General features: G+C 37.6%; 4 protein-coding genes and 1 long non-coding RNA gene across 6 annotated transcripts in view; 2 read left to right on the top strand and 3 right to left on the bottom strand.

Moving 5' to 3' along the window:
- Nucleotides 1-1333: 1333 nt before the first annotated feature.
- On the top strand, nt 1334-5093 carry pnrc2 (proline-rich nuclear receptor coactivator 2). The gene is made up of 3 exons (XM_041988874.1): nt 1334-1532; nt 2057-2272; nt 2500-5093. The coding sequence occupies exon 3, from the start codon at nt 2520-2522 to the stop codon at nt 2982-2984; it is 465 nt and encodes a 154-aa protein (XP_041844808.1). The 5' UTR covers nt 1334-1532; nt 2057-2272; nt 2500-2519; the 3' UTR covers nt 2985-5093.
- A 221-nt stretch (nt 5094-5314) lies between these two features.
- On the bottom strand, nt 5315-10262 carry srsf10a (serine and arginine rich splicing factor 10a). 2 transcript variants are annotated; one of them, XM_041988871.1, is made up of 6 exons: nt 10099-10262; nt 7969-8073; nt 7067-7170; nt 6789-6957; nt 5923-5973; nt 5315-5845 (listed from the first exon to the last, which is right to left on the bottom strand). In XM_041988871.1, the coding sequence occupies exons 1-6, from the start codon at nt 10161-10163 to the stop codon at nt 5581-5583; spliced, it is 759 nt and encodes a 252-aa protein (XP_041844805.1). In that variant the 5' UTR covers nt 10164-10262; the 3' UTR covers nt 5315-5580. The 2 variants fall into 2 exon arrangements, with proteins under 2 accessions (XP_041844805.1, XP_041844806.1); XM_041988872.1 differs by having other exon boundaries at nt 5315-5842.
- LOC121642260 lies at nt 7991-11547 on the top strand. Its single transcript, XR_006010863.1, has 3 exons — nt 7991-9453; nt 10483-10488; nt 11536-11547. It is a non-coding gene; the product is annotated as an uncharacterized LOC121642260 (long non-coding RNA).
- Nucleotides 11548-15708: 4161 nt separating this feature from the next.
- fabp10a (fatty acid binding protein 10a, liver basic) lies at nt 15709-16749 on the bottom strand. Its single transcript, XM_041988505.1, has 4 exons — nt 16603-16749; nt 16280-16452; nt 15977-16066; nt 15709-15813 (listed from the first exon to the last, which is right to left on the bottom strand). Exons 1-4 carry the CDS (start codon nt 16667-16669, stop codon nt 15763-15765), a joined length of 381 nt encoding a protein of 126 aa, XP_041844439.1. The 5' UTR covers nt 16670-16749; the 3' UTR covers nt 15709-15762.
- Nucleotides 16750-17445: 696 nt separating this feature from the next.
- The window catches only part of myom3 (myomesin 3), a 62365-nt gene continuing 60288 nt past the window's right edge, over nt 17446-19522 (bottom strand). Inside the window, exons 32-36 of the mRNA XM_041988499.1 lie at nt 18622-18785; nt 18448-18484; nt 18231-18253; nt 18092-18147; nt 17446-18001 (exon numbers count right to left, since the gene is read on the bottom strand). Of these exons, the coding sequence (XP_041844433.1) occupies nt 17732-18001; nt 18092-18147; nt 18231-18253; nt 18448-18484; nt 18622-18785 (550 nt within the window). The 3' untranslated portion in view covers nt 17446-17731. The remainder of the gene's footprint in view (nt 18002-18091; nt 18148-18230; nt 18254-18447; nt 18485-18621; nt 18786-19522) is intronic.

The raw sequence follows: 19522 nt of genomic DNA, 5'->3' as shown, positions 1-19522 counted from the left end.
TAGCTTACTCTTGATGGGTGCAACCCCCTTTCCAAGGCAGCTTTGCTATGAATTTCCTTCCATGGCCAACCAGCTGTCTAGTTGACATACACTATGTTGCATAACTCTTTTAAATCCCAGACTCTTTGAACAAAGAGAGTTGTATGGACCATGGACTTGAATATTCTTTCAAGTTGGCTGTCTAATTTTTAGTTGACTTGGACCTGCACACTCCCATAAAAGCTACTCAAAGACTTTGCAGTAGGCTATAAAGTTACGGGTCAATGTGCTTAAACAGAAAAGGAGAAACGTAAAACTTGCATTTCCAAACGTAAACTTTAAATAAAAATAAAAAAGAAAGTAGATAGAACTCTATGGCAATGAGACTGAAAAGCTTTTTATTCTCCAAAAGTAAGAAAATATTAATAACCAAAAATAAAATAAAAACTATGCTTAAGAACATCATAAAGTATAGTTACAACTCTTGACATACTTCAGTAGCCAAATTTAAGAAACCCATCAAGATAACTACTTCCTGGTGTTCATCACTAATCATCACGTAATTTATTGCCTCAGATTTATAACATTAAAAAAATTACTTAGGACTCATTTGCATAACTTATTTAGACTTTTGCAACTCCTTGTGGCAGTCCTTATAAAGGACTATTGTATATAGGAAATAGGACATATTACATCAATATTTAGAATTCACCAAGTTATTCATCCAACAAATTTCTTTAAGTTTTATATCATTACTCATGGAACTTTAAATATAACACTTGGCTGTGAAAATGGTATGATGGTGAGTTTTAGTAAGATAATCCTAAGTTGTTTTACAACCAAGACAAATAACATGGGGGGATGGGCAGATCTCAGGCATGATGTTATTTGAGCTCGTTGCAGCTGTTGCATATTTTACCTAAACAACGCACATAGGAGCTCTAAAACTTGGTCGCTTCCTGTGGTAGGAAATGTATAAAGCGTTATGACTTGTTTATCTTGTTATTGCATAACATAAAAACGTGTCTGATATTAGATCAAACCTTCATACTGCAGTGTTTTGTCATGTTTGTGCTTTATCAAATTGATCATTTTATACGTTGTGTCAAGTAGGGGGGAAGTTTCAGTGATCGAAAGTGGTTGTTTTTGTTATTTTCTCCACTTCTCTCAGGACATACCCGAACGAGCTCCAACAAAAGAAGGGGGAGGAGGATCGGAGATTGACGTCATCAGTCTGGCAACAGGAATGAATGCGTCTGCTTCTCTTGATACCGATTGGTTGTTCAGCTCACTCCTGGTTCACGATTGGTCAGATCTATGTGCGGACAGACTACATATCACTGCTGTGGATTCCATTTTGTTGCAATTCAGAGTCGGGAGGGAGAAGTGGTGTTTCTACGACCACTGTTTACATCACATTAAGCCTCGAGGGAGTCGGATTTGTAGGAAATATAGCTTGCTGTGCTTCCTACACATTCCGTTGAGGGATATCTGAGGCTAACTATATATATATTTCTGACGAAAGGCTTCACCAACCAAGCCTGAAGAAGTCGGTAAGAGAACCCGTTTCGTGCATCGTCGCCATATTGAGTTCAGTTTCTTTGTTTTGGTTTGGTGCCAAAGTAGAGTGACGCAAATTGTAAAAACGTTATTTTTTTATTTTTTCAAGTATTGATCGTGGATTTACGTTAAAATTGACTGAACTGTGATTAATAAAGCGTCCCTTTTTGTTCGCATATATACACATATATTAAAAATAACTGCACAAAGCCCAATCCAAACGGCTGGAACTAAGCTAATCGTGCGTCGTACATGCAGAAGTAGGACGGCGTTTCATTCTCTTATGTAACATTGTTTTGATGGTCGGGATTGCTAAAAATGAAATTATGGCAGTCCAAAAGTTTAATGAAGAGATGATGTAATGATTTGTTAATAATCAACGAATTTGTTTGATGACGCACTCTTGTCAAAGTAATCGAATTAAAGTAATTGTATTGCACGACAATATACTTAAACACAATTATATGCGATCACGTCTGTTTTAAACATGTCTAACGGATATTTTCATGATTTAAAGGCCGTCGACTTCTTGGATCATCGTGCGCCGAGGTGAATTAATGTTCAACTCGGCTCCACGGCATAACTACGCTCATTGGCACATGAAAACTTCAAACCTTGCTGGACACACAAGTGCAGCGAGAAGTAGACGAACTACTTCGAGGACCTGGGGACCGATTGGAGGTGAAAGATTGAAGAGGGATCTCTGCTTCGTCAACTTTCTAACAACAAAGAGGTGAGCTGGGGCTTTTTAGCGCTTGGCTGTGTGGGGGAGGGGCGTGGCGGCCCTGGCTGTCTGCTGTTCCTGCACGTAGCGCAATTTGTTTCATGTTAAATATGTGCAAGATTGCCTCTGAGGGTTCAGCGTTTTACCCCGCAAATCTTTTTATTATAGAAAAATAAGTCTTAATTTTGTAATAAAATTTGTGCAATTGACTTCACAATGCGTTCTTAATCTTTTAGGTGACACGTAGCACAGAAACATGGGAGGTGGAGAGAGGTACAACATTCCAGTTTCCCACCCTGAACGCCCCAAGAAGAACCATCAACTTGGCAAGGCCAAGCAGAGAAGCCGTGACCAGAATGGAGCAGCAGCATCTGCTGGAGTAGCAGGTGGCCTTCATCATCTCGGCCACCGGCGGAACGACAAAAGCTCAGCCTACCACAGGTCTCCAGAGGCGCGGCAGGCCGCGTCTGCGGAGAAAAATGCTTCTGTCCGTTTTACAACCAACTATGATCAGAACTGGGAGGGTGCAGTGTCCCACCTTAACACATTACTGGCAGCACAGGGCAGCCCAAGCTATGCAGGGCCTAAGTTCAGTGAGCCGCCTTCACCCAGTGTGTTACCCAAACCCCCCAGCCACTGGGTATCTTTCCCAATAGGTGCCTGTGACCACAGGGAGATGATGGCCTTCCAACTTAAGAGCCTCCTGAAGGTGCAGGCTTGAGAGAGATACCCACACAAAAAGAGCCAATGCATGTACTGGGACTCAGAGGTACTCACCTACCGGGAATGCCCCAGAGCTGTAATAACTTGGTGTTGGACTGAAATTCTTTAAAGTTGGGCATTAACAGCATTGATTTGCTGTTAAATCCTATCTCAAATCAAGATTATTACAGCCTTGCAGTCTTCCTGGTTGGTGATGCCTTTAGTGGAGCCAGTATTTTGTGACTGATGAAATACTGGATTTTTGTTCTTTTGTTTTGTTGTTTTTAGTGTTGGCTGTTAAAGCAGATTGAGTGTGCTTTTTTTCCACCCCAAACAAGGTTTTTCGTATAAACCAGGTGAAATCTCAGAACTTTTATAGTCCATTTTTGTGGACAGACATGCCTTTTCATTCCCACAAGTGTTGAAGATAAGCCTTTGAAGTGATGTTCAAAGCTTAGTACTGAAGCTCAAATTGGTCCTTTACCCAATCTTTTTTTTTTCTTCCCTTAAAACTATCACATTCCTTGTTTCGGGTTTAAAAAGGGCACTCAGTTGCAGTTCTGCAGGGAAAAGAAACCTCTTTTTCTAGTTTTCCTCTTCTTGGATATAAAGAGCTCGTGGGTAAGTAGAGGTCAGAAGAATAACCTCAAACGAGACCATCGCACATGGGCCTTGGATCACCACCTCCTGTATCCCTTTTTTTTAAACTGCGCTGTGCGCACATGCACTATAGGAGGTGGGTGTTGCAAAGGTCCACAACACTCTTATCATAGCATTATTTTGTAGAAAAAAGTCCTTTTTTTGTTGAAGTTGAAAGGTGTTTGAAGCGCTGTGTGTAACCAAAGTAATGTTGCTGCATTTCTTTTGGCACTGTGTGGTTGGCATCATTGCCACTCCTACCTGAAAGCGTCTATGATGAATGAAAGCTGTTCGTCTGTTCAATCAGCACTGTTACTGCCTCCTCCCACAGCAATGGTGTAGCCTTAACTTGCGGAAGAGGGCCTAATTTAAATAATGTGGTCCTGTAAGCTATATCCAGCTGTTCCCAAGGTGAGGCAGACATGAGGGCCTCTAGAGGGAAGTAGCTCAAAGGCAAGACGCTGGTGTTTGTTTACAAATTTGAAAAGGCTGGCCAGCTGATAATCAGCACACTTGCTGCCCACTATTTACCCTCTTGCACTGCAATCAGGCTTTTTTTTTCTCTTTTCCTCCATAAGTAACATGCTAGGATGTTATTGAAATGAAACAGATTATCTTGGATGGAACATGGATTTTGTTTTGGTTCAGTCCTCTATTGAGGTTCTGTGTGTTTTTCCCCTTCTGCAGAGTTCAAGCTGTTAATGGCCAGCATAAAAGTAACAAAACTGTTAAGAGTTAAAGAGCCATGTAAATAGTGACATGTATAAAGTACTTGTAGCATATGTACATTTGCAGGCAGTTTGATGCCTGTATGACAAAAGTATTTTTAGTAATAACACTGAATGTATAAGACATGCTAAGGACATGTCTTAACTTCAATACTGAAGAATATTTTTGTTAAAAAAAAAAGTAAAACATAAACCTGCCTGTAGCATTTGCCAGTACCCCTACACTGTTATCTTTCCAGATATCTTGCACATGTTTTTTTTAAGTTTTTTATAACACAGTGTAGGGTGAAAAATGCTACGCATGAATCAAATAGAACTTCAATAAAATATCAATTGGGCTCATGGAGACTTGCACATGTCGGATTTAAAGCACAAAAGTGCTTGCAGTTTGTAATTCTGGCCCTTATGTTACATTTAGTGTCTCATTTAAAGCCCATGCTGAAACAGATTATTCATTTCATAACAGGTCTTTTTTATAATGCACTTTCAGCTCTCAGCTGTACTTCCGCCAGCTGATAGTTGAATTTGGTCAGTGTTTTTTTTCTTTTTGTCAGTGATTACGCATGGCAAAGTCTCCTCATTCTAAAGTAAAACATTTAATGAATTGGCTTTTAATTTATCCCCCTGACACGTCACTGAATTTGAAGCTATGTGCCCTGTTTAGAATTGGTAATAATTTGTGATCCAAAAATGTAAAAGAAACTACTCTGAATTGATAACAAAGTAAACAAATTAAATAAATCCCTTCCCCTCCCCCCCAATGTTGTTTTTCTCTTGTGTATATCTGCACTATAAGAAGTTGGCCTATTCCTGATTTGGTAAGAAAGGTTGGTTTTACTACCCAGTCTCAAGGTATACTGAACACAATACCATTTGCTCTAGTAATTCACCGCTATTATGACAGTTTAAGCTTCCCAATAGGCTTTAGTTATCACTAAGTCAAGGCATCGAGTTAAATTTATCCATATTCAACAGGGACAAGGAGACATTATTTTATTTTATTTGGTACTAACTAAAAGTACAAATGGTAAATCAAAACCTGTAAGACCTCCCACATTTGCATACACACACAAAAAAAAAAAAAAAAAACCCCTCTACGACGTTGATAAAAGTAGCCCAGGGTCATGTTGTAGTCTTCCCTTTTACAATGACATTAACTAAAATATCAACAGTAGGCATAATACTAGTTAGTACAAAGTTAAACAAAAACACTGGGTACATGTCTCCTCATATAAAATGGAGGAAGACTCAGTGGCCGCCAGATTTGCGGCCAGCCCAGGACCTGGAGCGAGAACGTGATCGAGACATGGATCGAGAGTAGGACCGTGATGGGGACCTCCCCAAAGACTGTTTGTAGGAGCTGGAGGTCGGGTGGAAGTCTTCAGCTGGGCTGTCTGACTTAGACTGACTCTTTTTATCTTTGGGCCTTGATCTGGATGGTGAAGGGGTGTGGCTGTGTGAGCCGGGCTCCTGATGTGTCCTATGGTGGTCACGGGGAGGACCTCTGTACCTGCTAAATTAATAATATTAGTGTTCAGAAGAGAAACTGAGATTTTCATTTAAATAGTGCAAGATGGAAAAATAGCCCACTTCTCATTTTCATAGCTTCTGTTCTGTCTATGTCGGCTGTAGGATCCAGAGCTATAGAGGGGACAGAAAAAAAACTTAAATACTTGGCAGGGTTAGAACGGACCTATGTTACGTAACAATTCCTCATAATAATTATCCACAGCATTGTTAATTTTACGGTTTATTTTTTGTACTTTTATTTTTATATATATATATCTATAGATATATATATCTATATATCTATAGATATATCTATATATAGATATATATATCTATATATCTATAGATATATCTATATATAGATAGATAGATATAGAGAGAGAGAGAGAGAATAGAAATACTTTATTAATCCCTTTGGAGAGCCCTCAGGGAATTTTGGGTAATATGAGATTATATATATATATATATATATATAATCTCATATTACCCAAATTTCCCTGGATATATATATATATATATATATATATATATATATATATATATATATATATATATATATATATATATATATATATATATATATATATATATATATTACCCCGACACCTTTTGTGAGTGTCAGGGTAATAAAAAAACAAAAGTATGAGTTCATACCTACAGATGTAAATACATTGTTCTAACATCATCTAATTTTACACAGTATTATGGTGTAATTGTGATATATGGTGTAATTGTGATATGTGCCAACAGACAGCTACTTATTTTTGTGCAGTTTGAACACAGACTGGCACAGAATGCCAAGTTGGTCCAACAAATGAACAATGCTGCATTTGGTACTGTTAAGGTACAACATAGGGGTGCTCGAAAACACTGATATTGAGTTATATTTACAAATATGTTCGGATACTTTATCTGAAAAATCCTTTAAAAAGGGCAATCTCACTCACTCTCTGGGGCTCTCTGATCTCCGAGGGCGACGCTCATAAGAAGGGCTTCGGGATCTCCGACGATCATAGCTGCGGCTGCGTGAGCGTCTTCGGTAGCTATCCCGATCATCATCATAGCGGGAGGAACTGCGAGGTGAAAGTCGCTCCTTGGCCTTCATCTGGTTTGGTGCTTAATAGAAAAATTGACAAAATATTTAGTAAGAATACACCAGGTTTCCAGCACAGTTTCTTATGTGGCATTGTGGTTTCTATGTTTAAATGGGAATGTCGGTTCATACTCTTGCGGTCTCCCTGGGCAAACTGGATCTCGATCTGGCGACCACAAACCCATTTACGATCCAGGTTGTGAAGAGCATCTTCTGCATCCCGGACATCTTCGAATATGCTGGATAGTTAAGGCCATTCATTTTGAAATTTTGATAGTTGAGACAGACTGGTGCGCACACACACAAACACACACACACAGACACAGACACTTGTGCACAAAAAGACTGGGATATAGCTATTGGATCAATGGGAGCAGGGGAGGAATCAGTTATTCAGTAAAAAATATAATTTATAGTTCTGGTAACATTTACTAATCAGAAATAAGTATTTGGTAAAACAGCAAAAAAAAATCAATTGGGGAATCTGATTTCAGATTATGCAGACAAGACAAGTATGTATGGTGATCAGATTCTGGAGGATACAAAAGTTTGGCTTTTTACCTTTAACATGTTTGACTTCAGCGTGACCTTTATTGTCTTGGCAGAAGAACTTGGGGGGTTCCTGCTTGTCTTTGCCCAATAAACACTTTGCTTTTCGTCCCTTTGGTAGACAAACGGAAGTCTGCTGCTCACATTTTGTCCTCTTTGCATCTTCATGCTTTTCACTTTATTTTCCAAATTCCACTATTGCTTGTTGCCTGGGTGTCTTTGGTTGAATCTACTCTAATATCACCTTTCAACTTTGATGTGGGGTCTCCAGAACTGTATCTTTAACATTCTAAGGCAACAACAGGAAAAATAATGGTTAGAAATAGATGTGATGTCAAATACATATCTCTAACAAACTGAATTACATTAACATTGCTATATATTAATACTGAGATGACCAGTCTTGAAGTCTGAAATTTCTTCAACTTTAGGTTCAGGCATCATGTTTTGCATTTTCAAATCAAAATAAAAAGAATAAAGGATATTGAACGTAAGCAAATCCTCTTGGCCGCCGTGTATAGAAGTCAAGTGGGATGTAGACATCTACAATTGGTCCATAACGACCAAACTCACGTCGCAAATCCTCTGGCCTGAAGTGTCATGAAATAAGCACATTTATTCTGCTGGGTACCATTTAAATTTGGCTGAAGCCCAGCAGACAGGTTATACACAAAAGCTGGTGCCAGCACAGCACATGGCACAACAAATAGCAGGCACATGTTACAAAGTGATTTGAAACCTTAATAGTTTAGACACTGTACAAGTAAAAACTCAATTAAGTCAACTTAATTACAGTAGCCAGGTAAAAAGAAAAACCTGAAATTCCATGCACTATTACTTTCCAGGAGGCTGAAAAGTTCAATACTTATTTTTTGTTAATTACAGTAGCTAGGTTAATTTCTCATTTTAACACCAAGTTTTCATACCAATTAGGCTATAAAAGTTCCTGAGTTTAAATTTGCCAAAGTGCTCCTTATATATTTTAATTGTTTAAAAATAATAATATTAAAGAAAAACAGCTCTTGTAGCAGCTCATATGTCGAGCCCATTAGATGTGCACATGGGGCTTGCGATACAGGAAAATAGAAAAATGTTAAATTTTTGTCGCTACTGCATGGCACTATAACCAATCAGTGAGGGGCTTCATGGACGGACCAATGATCTGAGAGAAGGCTAGACAGTCTGGAAACACTTTCAACATGGAGGAACAGGTCATTTTAGCTGTGTCCGACTTCCACATACTTTACGATGCTTCACGCAAAGATTATAGAGATGTAAAAAAAAAAGGCAGTCGTGGACGTAGGTTCTGAATTTATTTGGATCAGCCTTGATGTCCTCCATCAAATGATATTCATCACACCGTTTCCCTCGTTTGTAAAATAGGATGAATCCAGGGTTGTCTTTCTTTGTACAGTAGGGTCAAAAGCAACATTTTGATTTCAGCAAAATCTTCTGACTCTTCACTCTTCATGCCTTGTATGTCACAGACTGCTTTGAAAATGTCAAAATTCCCTCCAGTTTCATAACCAATCAAATTTCTGTGCGTCTGGTGTGTTTGGTTTTACCAGGGCGGCGATGAGTTTCACCTGTTGCTGTTGTTGGTCGCCCCCCATGTGTCGAGCCCATTACAGCAGCACTTCCTGCAGCTGCCACAACCTGCCACGAGTCTCCACAGCTTTCCAAAGTCTGCTGGAGCTGTTGACAGGCCAGCTAAACAGTGCTAACAGCTCAGACTGATACCGTTCAAGACCACCTTGTTTATGTGTAGCTGAGAATATTCAGGGGGGAAAGTCTTCCACCTCAAATAGGGCTCTGTGGTAACGCTGGTCCCGCCCACTCTCCGCTCACTGATCACCTCAACCCTCCTACCACAACCCTTGCAGTTTCAGACTTTTTCTAATTCAGCAGTCGGTGGAATTACGCAAAAAGTAGGCGTGTGTAGTTACACTTTAATGCGTAGATAAGCCTCTGTGAAACACGTCTGCAGACTTTCATTAAAAATCAGAAATTATAAAAAAAAAATCAGAAATTTGTTTATGGCTAACCTGGTTCAGTTTTGGTCTTTAATAATTTTCTGAAACTTAAATAATACAAACTTTTAAAAGTCTGAATTTATATTTATGCTCATAACAGTACTCACTAAAAACTCACTAAAAATAATTTATAGATATTTTACAATTGTCCACTTGTAAATATTTTAATGTTTAACATGCCTATTTGAATGCTGCCTATAAATAAAATATTGTTTACAACATATCAGTCTGGCTGTTTTTATTATTATTTTCAGATTGGCATTTATGAACAAAATAAAAACAGATTATTTTACAAGTGTAACCATTTACTCAGGCTTCGACACCTAATCTCTGATTCTTGTTTGCTTACTTGCTAATAGCAACGCGTGTGTACTGAGAGTGTGTTAGATAATAATTCTTAATCATCGTCATAAGTAATATTGGGTTAAAAAAATACTTCCAAGTCTACTCTAAACCCGAATCAGACATGAAGTTGACGTAAGTTAGCCATTTGGTGATGATGTCTGCTTTGCTAATTTGCTAGCATAACGTTAGCTTTAGCACATCTGCGTACAATGCAGCAACACGAAAATAGCAGCATACCTTGATTCATCAGAGATGTTTCTTACGAAGAGAGACGTGTTGGGAGGCCTCATATACCTCGCCATTTTCAGCCGTGGACTTGTTTAAGTAGATATTTCTCCCTCACCGTTTAAATTCGAGTGACACGAGCTACGTTGTCACCATTTCCGCAATACTGCGCATGCTCAAATATTTACAGCCAAGGTGCCATATATATGGTGCGTTCGTTGTCTACTCGGAAGTCGGACTTTCCGGGTCCTCAGTCGGAAATACAACGCGAACGCCCCCTCAAGACGGCTATACGACTCGGAAAGTCGGGGCAAACTTATTATTATTATTATTATTATTATTATTATTATTATTGAACGTCTGTACAAAAATGTGGCATGCATTAACACAAAACAGCAGCTCGTAGCCTCAACTACAAGGCACACACAACAATAAGATCCAAGACAGGAACCAGTAAATGTCTCAAAAGGCAGGAGAGTAAGGAGACAAACAACCGGGATGAAAAGGAAATACCTAAAAAACAGTAAATATAAAACGAATACATAACTAGATGACAAAAAAAACAAACAAAAAAAACATAGACACAGGGGAGTTAGTTCTTTTTAAAATCTTCATAGACATGAAGGAGTTGTTAATGTTTTTTTTTTTTCTTTTTTTTTTTTAAATCATTCTTAAGGGACTGAGGTGGTTGTCTACAAGGTATCTTATAAAACTGTTTTTTTTCCCTCTTACATGTGTGAATAAAGACTGTCTTCCATACAGTACATATCTATTATTCCAGACAGGAGTTTGGTGAGGAGTAAAATTGTGCGTGTACATGAGTTTCCAACATAACAATACCTGTCTTTGAACAGAGGATAACTTAACATGAAGTCTGTTTGTACAAAAATCACATGTAAGAACAAATTCAATATTTCCCATCTTTTTGAAGAAACCTTTGGGAAGACCATACCAAATGCTATTTTTATTAATCAAAAAGGATTTTAACCAGTTTAGTGAAACATTCACAAAGTCATTTGCTTGTAAACCCCGATCCTTAAAGTCATTTACCATTTCATTATATGCACTGAGCCAGTGACTCCATTTTGGTTAAGTAAATTCTACCAAAGAGTGTCAGGTCTCTCTGAAGCCATTTATTAAACTGCGATTTTCAGGTCTGGATTTTATTTTCTATGTTAAAATTTTCTCTGAGTTTACATTTACAACATTTACATTTACATTTAATGTTAAACCTTTTTTTTTTTTTTTTAATATATTTATTATTTCAAGAACACAGAGGACTGGTTCCAGATCTTTTAGGAAGATGGTGGTGTCATCAGTTACAGGCTTGGACAAAAGTGTTGGTACCCTTCGGTTAATGAAAGAAAAACTCACAATGGTCACAGAAATGACTTGAGTCTGACAAAAGTAATAATAAATAAAAATTCTATGAAATTTAACCAATGAAAGTCAGACATTATTTTTCAACCACACTTTAACAGGATTATTAAAAAAAAAAAACTCATGAAACAGGCCTGGACAAAAATTGTGGTACCCTTAACTTAATATTTTGTTGTACAACCTTTTGAGACAATCACTGCAATCAAACAATTTTGTCCACGTCTGTAGTTGACTATTTATGATTTGGTCAACAAACACTCTCCATTTTTGTATTTCAGAATTTTTTAATTTAAATGGCTATTAATTCAGCTGACACAATGAAGAGAAACGGGGAGATGTTACATCTTTGTTTTACACCTCTGTCAATAGTAAAACACGGACAGGTACCATGTAGAAGTGCTACTGAGCTTGTACTGTTCTAGAAACTTTCTACTACTGTACAGAAGTTTGGCCCAAAGCCATAAATATGTAAAACTTTGAAAAGAAACTGATGCTTTAACTTATCAAAAGCCTTTTAGAAGTCCAGCAATAGAATAAAACCTTTGTCTTCAGTCCAGTCGCTGTACTCAAGTAAATCCTGCACCAGTCTGATATTATTGTGTGTGGATCTTTCGCTCTTAAAACCAGTTTGTGTCCTAGTAATTACATCCATAAGACCTTTCTTTAGTCTGTTAGTGTAAATATACGTCAATAATTTGTAGTCACAGTTCAAGAGAGAAATTGAACAGTTATCTAGAATCTTGTTGTGTCTTCCTGGTTTTGGGAAGAGTGATGATACCTTGTTTAATACTTTCTGGAAGTGAGTAGTTACTCATTATCTCATCAAAGACCTGAAATAGGAAGCCTCTAAGACATTCCCAGAAATACCTATAAAAGTTGGCAATTAAGCCATCCTGGCCTGGAGATTTATAAGTTTTTAGGCACATGCTAGCATCATCAAGCTCTTCTATAAAAATGTTTTTATCACATTTTCCCTGAAATCTTCAGTGATTTGTGGAATAAATTCTTTGATTTGACCCAGCAGGAGGTCGCAGTCTTGGGCGGAAAAGGATGAGCAATAGAGGTTTTGTCAGAAGCGACTGATTTCTTTTGTGATTAATTTTCGGTTTGTGCACGCTGTGTTATCAAGGGGATTTTATATAGTTTTGTTATTATTATTATTAAACCTTTATTTAACCAGGAGGTCCCATTGAGATTCAAAATCTCTTTTTCAAGAGAGACCTGGCCAAGGTAGCAGCCAAAGTACAAATTATAGTAAGACAAGTACATAGTCATAAAAACATCTAAAAAAACAAGCACATGTCTCCATCACCACATTCTTTCTGAAAGCTTTAAATTCATTTATGGACATAAGTGTTTCTAGTTTAAGTCTAGTTTGTTGTCGCCTTTTCTCAAATCTGCAAAAGTATGCAGAATTTCTCTCTCCTTCCTCAGTTCATCCGGCCCTCGATCTGATAAAAGCTCCACAAGCCTTTCTTTCATAAACATTGTCTAATTTAGATTGTAGGACCGCAAGGTTGTCTTTTTCAGTATCCGTTAATGTTTGTTTAATAAAGATTAAATTCAGTTCTTTAACTATTCTTTCTTCTTCCAGGTTGAGTTTTATAAGACTTAATCTAATAGATATAGAACGAACATGTATTTTGTATTTCAAGTATTCCCATTTTTTAGTGAAGTAAAAAATAATTTTTTAAACTAGCCACCTTACCCTGAGATCTGGCATTTTTAATTTTTGGCCACAGTTCCTCTTGTGCCTGCTGGTCTTCTTTGATGAAATTTTGGATAAAGTGAAGGCCTTTTTCTTTGCACACAGTTTTTCCAGTACGGTAAGATCTTTGAGAGAAGATTTTCCACATTTTCTCTAAGATTTTCTCCTTGTTTTTTGAGGCCTGACATGCTGAATGCAGTGCCAAGTGAGTTTTGCTCGACTCGCTGCGTGATGTGGACGAACATTTCTGGAAATCATCCACCTCGCTATCCAGATTTTTGATTGCAATCAAAACAGCAGCTTAAGAGACCTCGGTCTCAGTCGCCTGTGTTTTAGCAGGTGGGAGGTTTGTTGGAGTTGTTTTCAGTTGCCGTCTTGTACTGGAGGCATTTATTGATCTGTCCATCGGTGTCACGGTGGAGCAGGTGGAGTTAGTAACAGAAGCATAGTTATGCATCTCTAGCTTGGTAGCTGTGTTAGCATTAGCACTCTTTAAAGGAGGAAAATCTCTGTCATTAACGATTGCCATTCTTCACAAACCTCTTATTTCATTGCTACTTGTGAGCATAGTTTTGTGGGTCTTTAAAAGCGAAACAGCTTGTCAAGTCCCAAGTCGGGGCGATCTTACCAACCCCAACTTCACTTAGTAAAGATGGCTGCCCAACAAATCAATGGTTTACAACTGCATAGATCTTATCTACACTAAACAAAAACAAGCTGCATACGTGTAAAACTGTCAAAAGAAGAAGAAACAGACTGAAGTTCCAGTCAAAACGTGCCAAGGTAAAATTACAACTCCTTAAAAAACTCTTTGTCTGATCAGAAAAATTCTTATAACTACAGTCAGAATAGATAACATGAACCTAGTCACACTACCATGTCAGAACAACTGCTCTCTTTTTCATATAGTAAAACACATTCACATTTTTGTTATATGTGAAGTCATGCTTTAACTTCAATGTCTTATATATTCTTTAGTGATAAATTCCACATACTGGTTTAATAAACTTTCTGGTGGTGTACCTTTGGGTTTTGCAAATTTTCCATCTTTGTCAACAAAAACACTCTTAGCTGGGATGTGTCTAGACCTTAGAAAAGAGGTCTCATTTGTGCCCCCCTTTTCCAGTGCCCCTGCCTGGCCCCCATCAAAACTTTTCTAGATCCGCCCCTGCATAGCTGAAGTATAAATCCTTTAACCACCTGTCAGATACTGTGCTAGAGATGGGTTCTACCAAAAAGGATAAGTTGGAGTTAATATGTGATGGTGTGAACCATGAACCACTAGTTCTACTCCTCAGCTGACCAAAAAATCACACAACAAGAGAGAAAAGTCAATCAGCTGATCACAGACAGCCTTAATGAGAGGATGTTGCACAGACACAGACGAACAGAAAGCCACTAGAGCAGACGTCTGTGCAAAATGCAGGAAATTCTTTTCTTTCTTTCTTTCTTTCTTTCTTTCTTTCTTTCTTTATGTATGTATGTATGTATGTATGTATGTGGGAAAAGTGTTGAGTGTTCCTCTCACCAGGAAAAGAGTGGGTGTTAAAACAACATCATCCTCCATGGGGCAACTCCCATGGGCTCCACATCCAAAGAGCCGGCTGGCTCATCTTGTTTCATTGTGCCTCTAGACGTCTCCATCTCAGGACGAGAACTGACGGATGTATTGGGCTTGTGATGCTGCACATTCATTAATTGTGTTAAAAATATTAACACAATTAATTATATATATTAGTTACTGCCATCAATGCATTCATTTTGACACCCTTTATATATATATATATATATATATATACACACACACACACACACACACACACACACACACACACACACACACACACACACACACACACACACACATATAATAAACACCAGCAATTTAAATAACACAGGCTAAGCATTAAAAGGGATAAAAGTCCAATAAAATGGCTAAATAAAATAAAGATTAAAACAAAATAATAGTATAAAATAGACAAAACATCATAAAATAAGACACTAGAAAAATAAAAAGCCAAAAAAAAAATATATTCCAAAACTATCTATTAAAAATCTAATAAAACAAGTTAATTAATAATGTGAAGATTGTTAAGATTATCTTTTATGTGTGTGTGTGTGTGTGTGTGTGTGTGTGATATGGATCCCCCTGGGTCTGAAATAAAAAATAAAGTATAGTGTAAGTAAAATACCAATTAAAAATGCTAAAATGATATTTAATTAAAAGCTTTATGAACATGACTATTGTTGCTTGTTTTTGATCAAACTGTTCACCATGTTGCTATGTCTTACTTTTTATTCCCCAAAGCAATAGCAACTGGCAAAAAAAGTCTCCCAAAGACATGAATTTTAAAGAAAATCTCCACTACCTCATTTTTCATTTGACATATGGCAAACCATCCAAAACATTTAGTGTATACTTTGAATATTCCCATTTGCCTGGTTCACATATCATTGTATTACATTTTATACATAGAGAGCTTTGGCTGCCACAAAATCATGCACTGACATTTGCACAAAGACACAAACCACACTTAGTTAACCACACTTTATTTAAATATACATTGAGTTTATTTTTGCTGCCAAATTTAAATCTTTTTGCTCCTCCTGACAAGAGTTGTTGAGCCCACAGTCATAGTCTGGAGAGGAAAAGGAAAAAACAAACAAACAAATGCAATGAAAAATTCACGCATGTGATAAAGGTCATTACTTAAGTTTATATAATTAAACAGTGAGTACTTTTTTTTAATCATTTTTGATTTCAGACATGTACTGTAAGATGAACAGAAGAGTGCATTGTACCTCAATCATTTCTCCTCCCTTCAGCTCTTGCATGTGACACATCTTGCCAGTTTTGCAGACCAGTTTGCCACCCTCAATATTGACAATGCACTGGGGGTGAGTCAAAGAACAAGACAATAAAGTGCATTTAATGCTTCACTCAAAACAGGCAAAGGCCATTTAGACACTTAACTGAACACTCACATGAGTAAGAATATTACCATGACTTTATGAGAAATTAAACTTCTCATATAGTTATTGTCCTGCCTTAACATAGCTGTGGAGCCATTTCTTGTTAAACAAAAGTAAATCAAAATTAGTAACCTTTAGCTTCTTGCCATCCATTGTGGTAATTTCAGCCTCCTCGCCAATGGTGAAGGAGTTGGTCACAGACTTTCCAGGCGTCTTGGAGGTAATGACAAAGTCATTGCCAGTCTGCTTGATCTCAGTAATTGGCTTGACTTCTTTAGCCATCTTGATGACATCTTCTGAGAGTTCTGTTGAGTAAATGAGTTATTATGTCGTGTACCACTAAATTAACAAGCAATGATGATTATTTGCTTTGTAAACCTGTGCTCTAGGCTTATGGTTAACCAAATCTAAATGTGTCTTCAAGTTATAGCTTTACATGCCAACTATTTTCTCACCCATGGCCCTGAGGAACTCCTCATAGTTCTCCTGAGAATAGACCTGCCATGTTCCACTGAAGTCCATCTTGTTTTTTAAGAGCCTGGGTTCTCCTTCACCAAGGTGGCTGGAGGCTGTGTGAAGCTCAACACAATGTGAGGAAAGGGTAAGGTGCACCCACACCTTTTTATACGCAAACCAGAGGGAGTGCAGTGCTATGTGTAGTGGGTGACAAAGTCCTCCAGGGCAACCACTGCTGTTTGAACAACCTGAAGTTCACTTACTCCTTTTCAGCCAAACCATAGTCTCCACCATGGAAGAATTAAAGTGTTATTTTAATGTTTTGTATAACTTTTCATGCAGAAATGTTTTATTTATAAGTTAAGCATGCAGTATATATTTAGATGCAACTGTTTTCATAGCTTTTGTGATGAATGCAGAACTGGATGCAGAGGGGAGCAACAGTTAATCGACAATTCTGAGGTTCACAGATCTCACTGGAGTTGAAAATGCAAAATTAAAGGCGGAAAATGCCTAACCATTTTAATCCACTTGAATTTTAATTGTTAAGTCAATGATTCATCATGCAGTTTTCAATTAATTTTATTAGCTGCCTGCCCTGTGTGCCATAGAACCTCCTAATACAAATCTACCTGATAAAGTGAGGTCCTGTAGTAGGGTTGATGACACTGCGGACCGTTTGCTTTTAACTCAAAAGACAAGATAAGTCATTGCAAAATTATGGTCAAAGCAATCAAATGTCTAATTTTTAAAAGATTTTGACCATTACGTTTAGTCAGTAAAAATACAAAGAGAAAAGATTATATCAGAGTATTCCAAAAAGAGAAATACAACAAAGATAGAATAAAAATAGCTTTATTCACAACACGTACAAATGACACATCTGCTTCACCAAAAGCTCAGTAGCATAAGGTTTTGCAGTGTATGTGTTGTAACACAAGCACTTAAAGCTGCATTATCTTTGTTTCTAACTGAACAATGGCCACAAATTAATAAGTGCCAGAATGAAGTTCAAAATAAGCACAAACTTAGGAAATTTTAACAAATTGTCTCAGTGTCAGCTATAAAATTATATCTTATCAGCTTAATTTAGCTAATTAATTTTGTTTTTTACTTAATTTATGAGTTTTAACCCATTTCCACTGCATTAGCTGGAGGCTTCTCTCCATGCTTGTACACACTCACTGTCACATCAACAGTTTCTGACCCAAACTGATTGCGCACAAATATGCTGTACTTTCCAGAATCTTCCACATTGACCTTGTTGACAGTGATAGAGCTGCGCTTGGGCTCTTTAGTAATGGTAAAATGGGTCAGATCAAGGATTTCCCTATCATTACGAAGCCAGAAGATCTCTGGAGCTGGTTCACCATCAATGAAACATGTCAGACAGAGAGACTGGGGAAAGGAGGGAAGAAAATACCAAATTACATATTATACAGAAGGTCAAATATGAGGCAGGTATAGTCACAGCAGACAATGTCATACCTTGCCCTCCATGATGGCCACAACATCTGGAAGACCCTTTGTCACTTTGGCACGATCTGAAATAAAAAGTCAACAATAAATGATCAGAAATCCAAACAAAATCTTTTGATTTATGATTAACACATAAAATGTGGCTCACTTTTCTCAGCAATGGCCAGTTGCCTGAGGGATGAAAACAAAGGGTTAAATTACCACAACTTTATAGTGTAGTAAAGTAAGGAAAGCTACTAACAGTTTTCCAATAAAACTCATCAAGTCACATGCATGTCTGCTTGTAACGTATGACCTCAGAGTCTTGAGTATTTCATTTTAGTGACACAGCAAGCCATGCTAGATGCACATGGTTTTGCACTTACTTCAACCTCTGGTGCTCCAGCAGGGCTTCAGCAAAAGCTGATGAAAGATTTAATAACAACCCCAATGAGGATTTAAATGACATCCAATCACACTGGCTGCATTCTTACTTATAAACATTTGTTTATTTATTTTTTTTGTTAGATCCTTTATAGCAAAAAGGCACTTCCACACACCTTCACCAGACAGTTCAAGATGACGTCTATGTGTCTCTTTGCCATCAAACATCTCCAAGGTGTACCGTCCTTTATCATTCTCTGTTGGGTTTAAGATTTCAATCCAGAGTTTTTGCATGGTGCAGCCAGGTTTTGTCCTGGCCTCCTGGTCAATTCTCCTCTCCCTAGGTGGGGAAGGAAGGAGCAAAAGCAAACTGTTTTTATGCTACTGCTGCAGCTATATGATTTATATAGATCCCTGGCTAGATCCTTTACAAAAACACAAATATTAGGATTATAACTAATTTTTTGCTGTTGACCTATTGATATGCAATGGAACATAAACTTGTTTGTGGTTAAAAGAAATCATCTCTGCATCTCCTTAAATACTGCAGCAGGTGGTGCTATTAGTCTTACTTATGAAAAAACCTGCTGTGTGTGTGTGTGTGTGTGTGTGTGTGTGTGTGTGTGTGTGTGTGTGTGTGTGTGTGTGTGTGTGTGTGTGTGTGCACCTAAATTTAGGCCAATGTCAGTTAAGATGCAAGCATCAAACAACAACTGGTGAATTATTTAGCTGGTTAAACACATTAATCTCTGTGTTTGTGTGCTTACAGACAGTTTAGTAGGTGAAGTGTAAAAGAGGCTTTAGAGGCTGAAGATGTTATAAAATAAACTTCAGGCTTTGCCACAGCAAAGAAAAGGGCACCATAATGCTACAGTAAATGGATGCACAGTGATGGGAGAGGTACTCATACTTCACTTATGTTAAAAGTACTAATAGCACAATCCAGTACAATATTGTACTTTTAGTGGATACTGAGGGTAAAAGTCTGAGTAAGTAACCAGTGAAAAAATAGTCCATTTAAAATATTAAAAGCAGTTCATGCATAATGATGGCCTTTGTGACTGTATACTATCATTT

Source organism: Melanotaenia boesemani, chromosome 6, assembly GCF_017639745.1.
Source record: "Melanotaenia boesemani isolate fMelBoe1 chromosome 6, fMelBoe1.pri, whole genome shotgun sequence".
Lineage (NCBI taxonomy): Eukaryota > Metazoa > Chordata > Actinopteri > Atheriniformes > Melanotaeniidae > Melanotaenia > Melanotaenia boesemani.
Note: the sequence above shows the minus strand (reverse complement) of the source record. Positions and strands in the feature narration are given on the sequence as shown.

Coding starts and splice junctions, on each gene's coding strand:
- pnrc2 (XM_041988874.1), top strand. CDS start 2,520: ATGGGAGGTGGAGAGAGGTACAACATTCCAGTTTCCCACCCTGAACGC.
- srsf10a (XM_041988871.1), bottom strand. CDS start 10,163: ATGGCGAGGTATATGAGGCCTCCCAACACGTCTCTCTTCGTAAGAAAC. Junction 8,074..10,098: donor AACATCTCTGATGAATCAAG/GTATGCTGCTAT, acceptor ATGACACTTCAG/GCCAGAGGATTTGCGACGTG. Junction 5,974..6,788: donor AGATCAGAGAGCCCCAGAGA/GTGAGTGAGATT, acceptor TCCCCTCTATAG/CTCTGGATCCTACAGCCGAC.
- fabp10a (XM_041988505.1), bottom strand. CDS start 16,669: ATGGACTTCAGTGGAACATGGCAGGTCTATTCTCAGGAGAACTATGAG. Junction 16,453..16,602: donor GGAGTTCCTCAGGGCCATGG/GTGAGAAAATAG, acceptor TTTACTCAACAG/AACTCTCAGAAGATGTCATC. Junction 15,814..15,976: donor AGGGAGGAGAAATGATTGAG/GTACAATGCACT, acceptor TTTCCTCTCCAG/ACTATGACTGTGGGCTCAAC.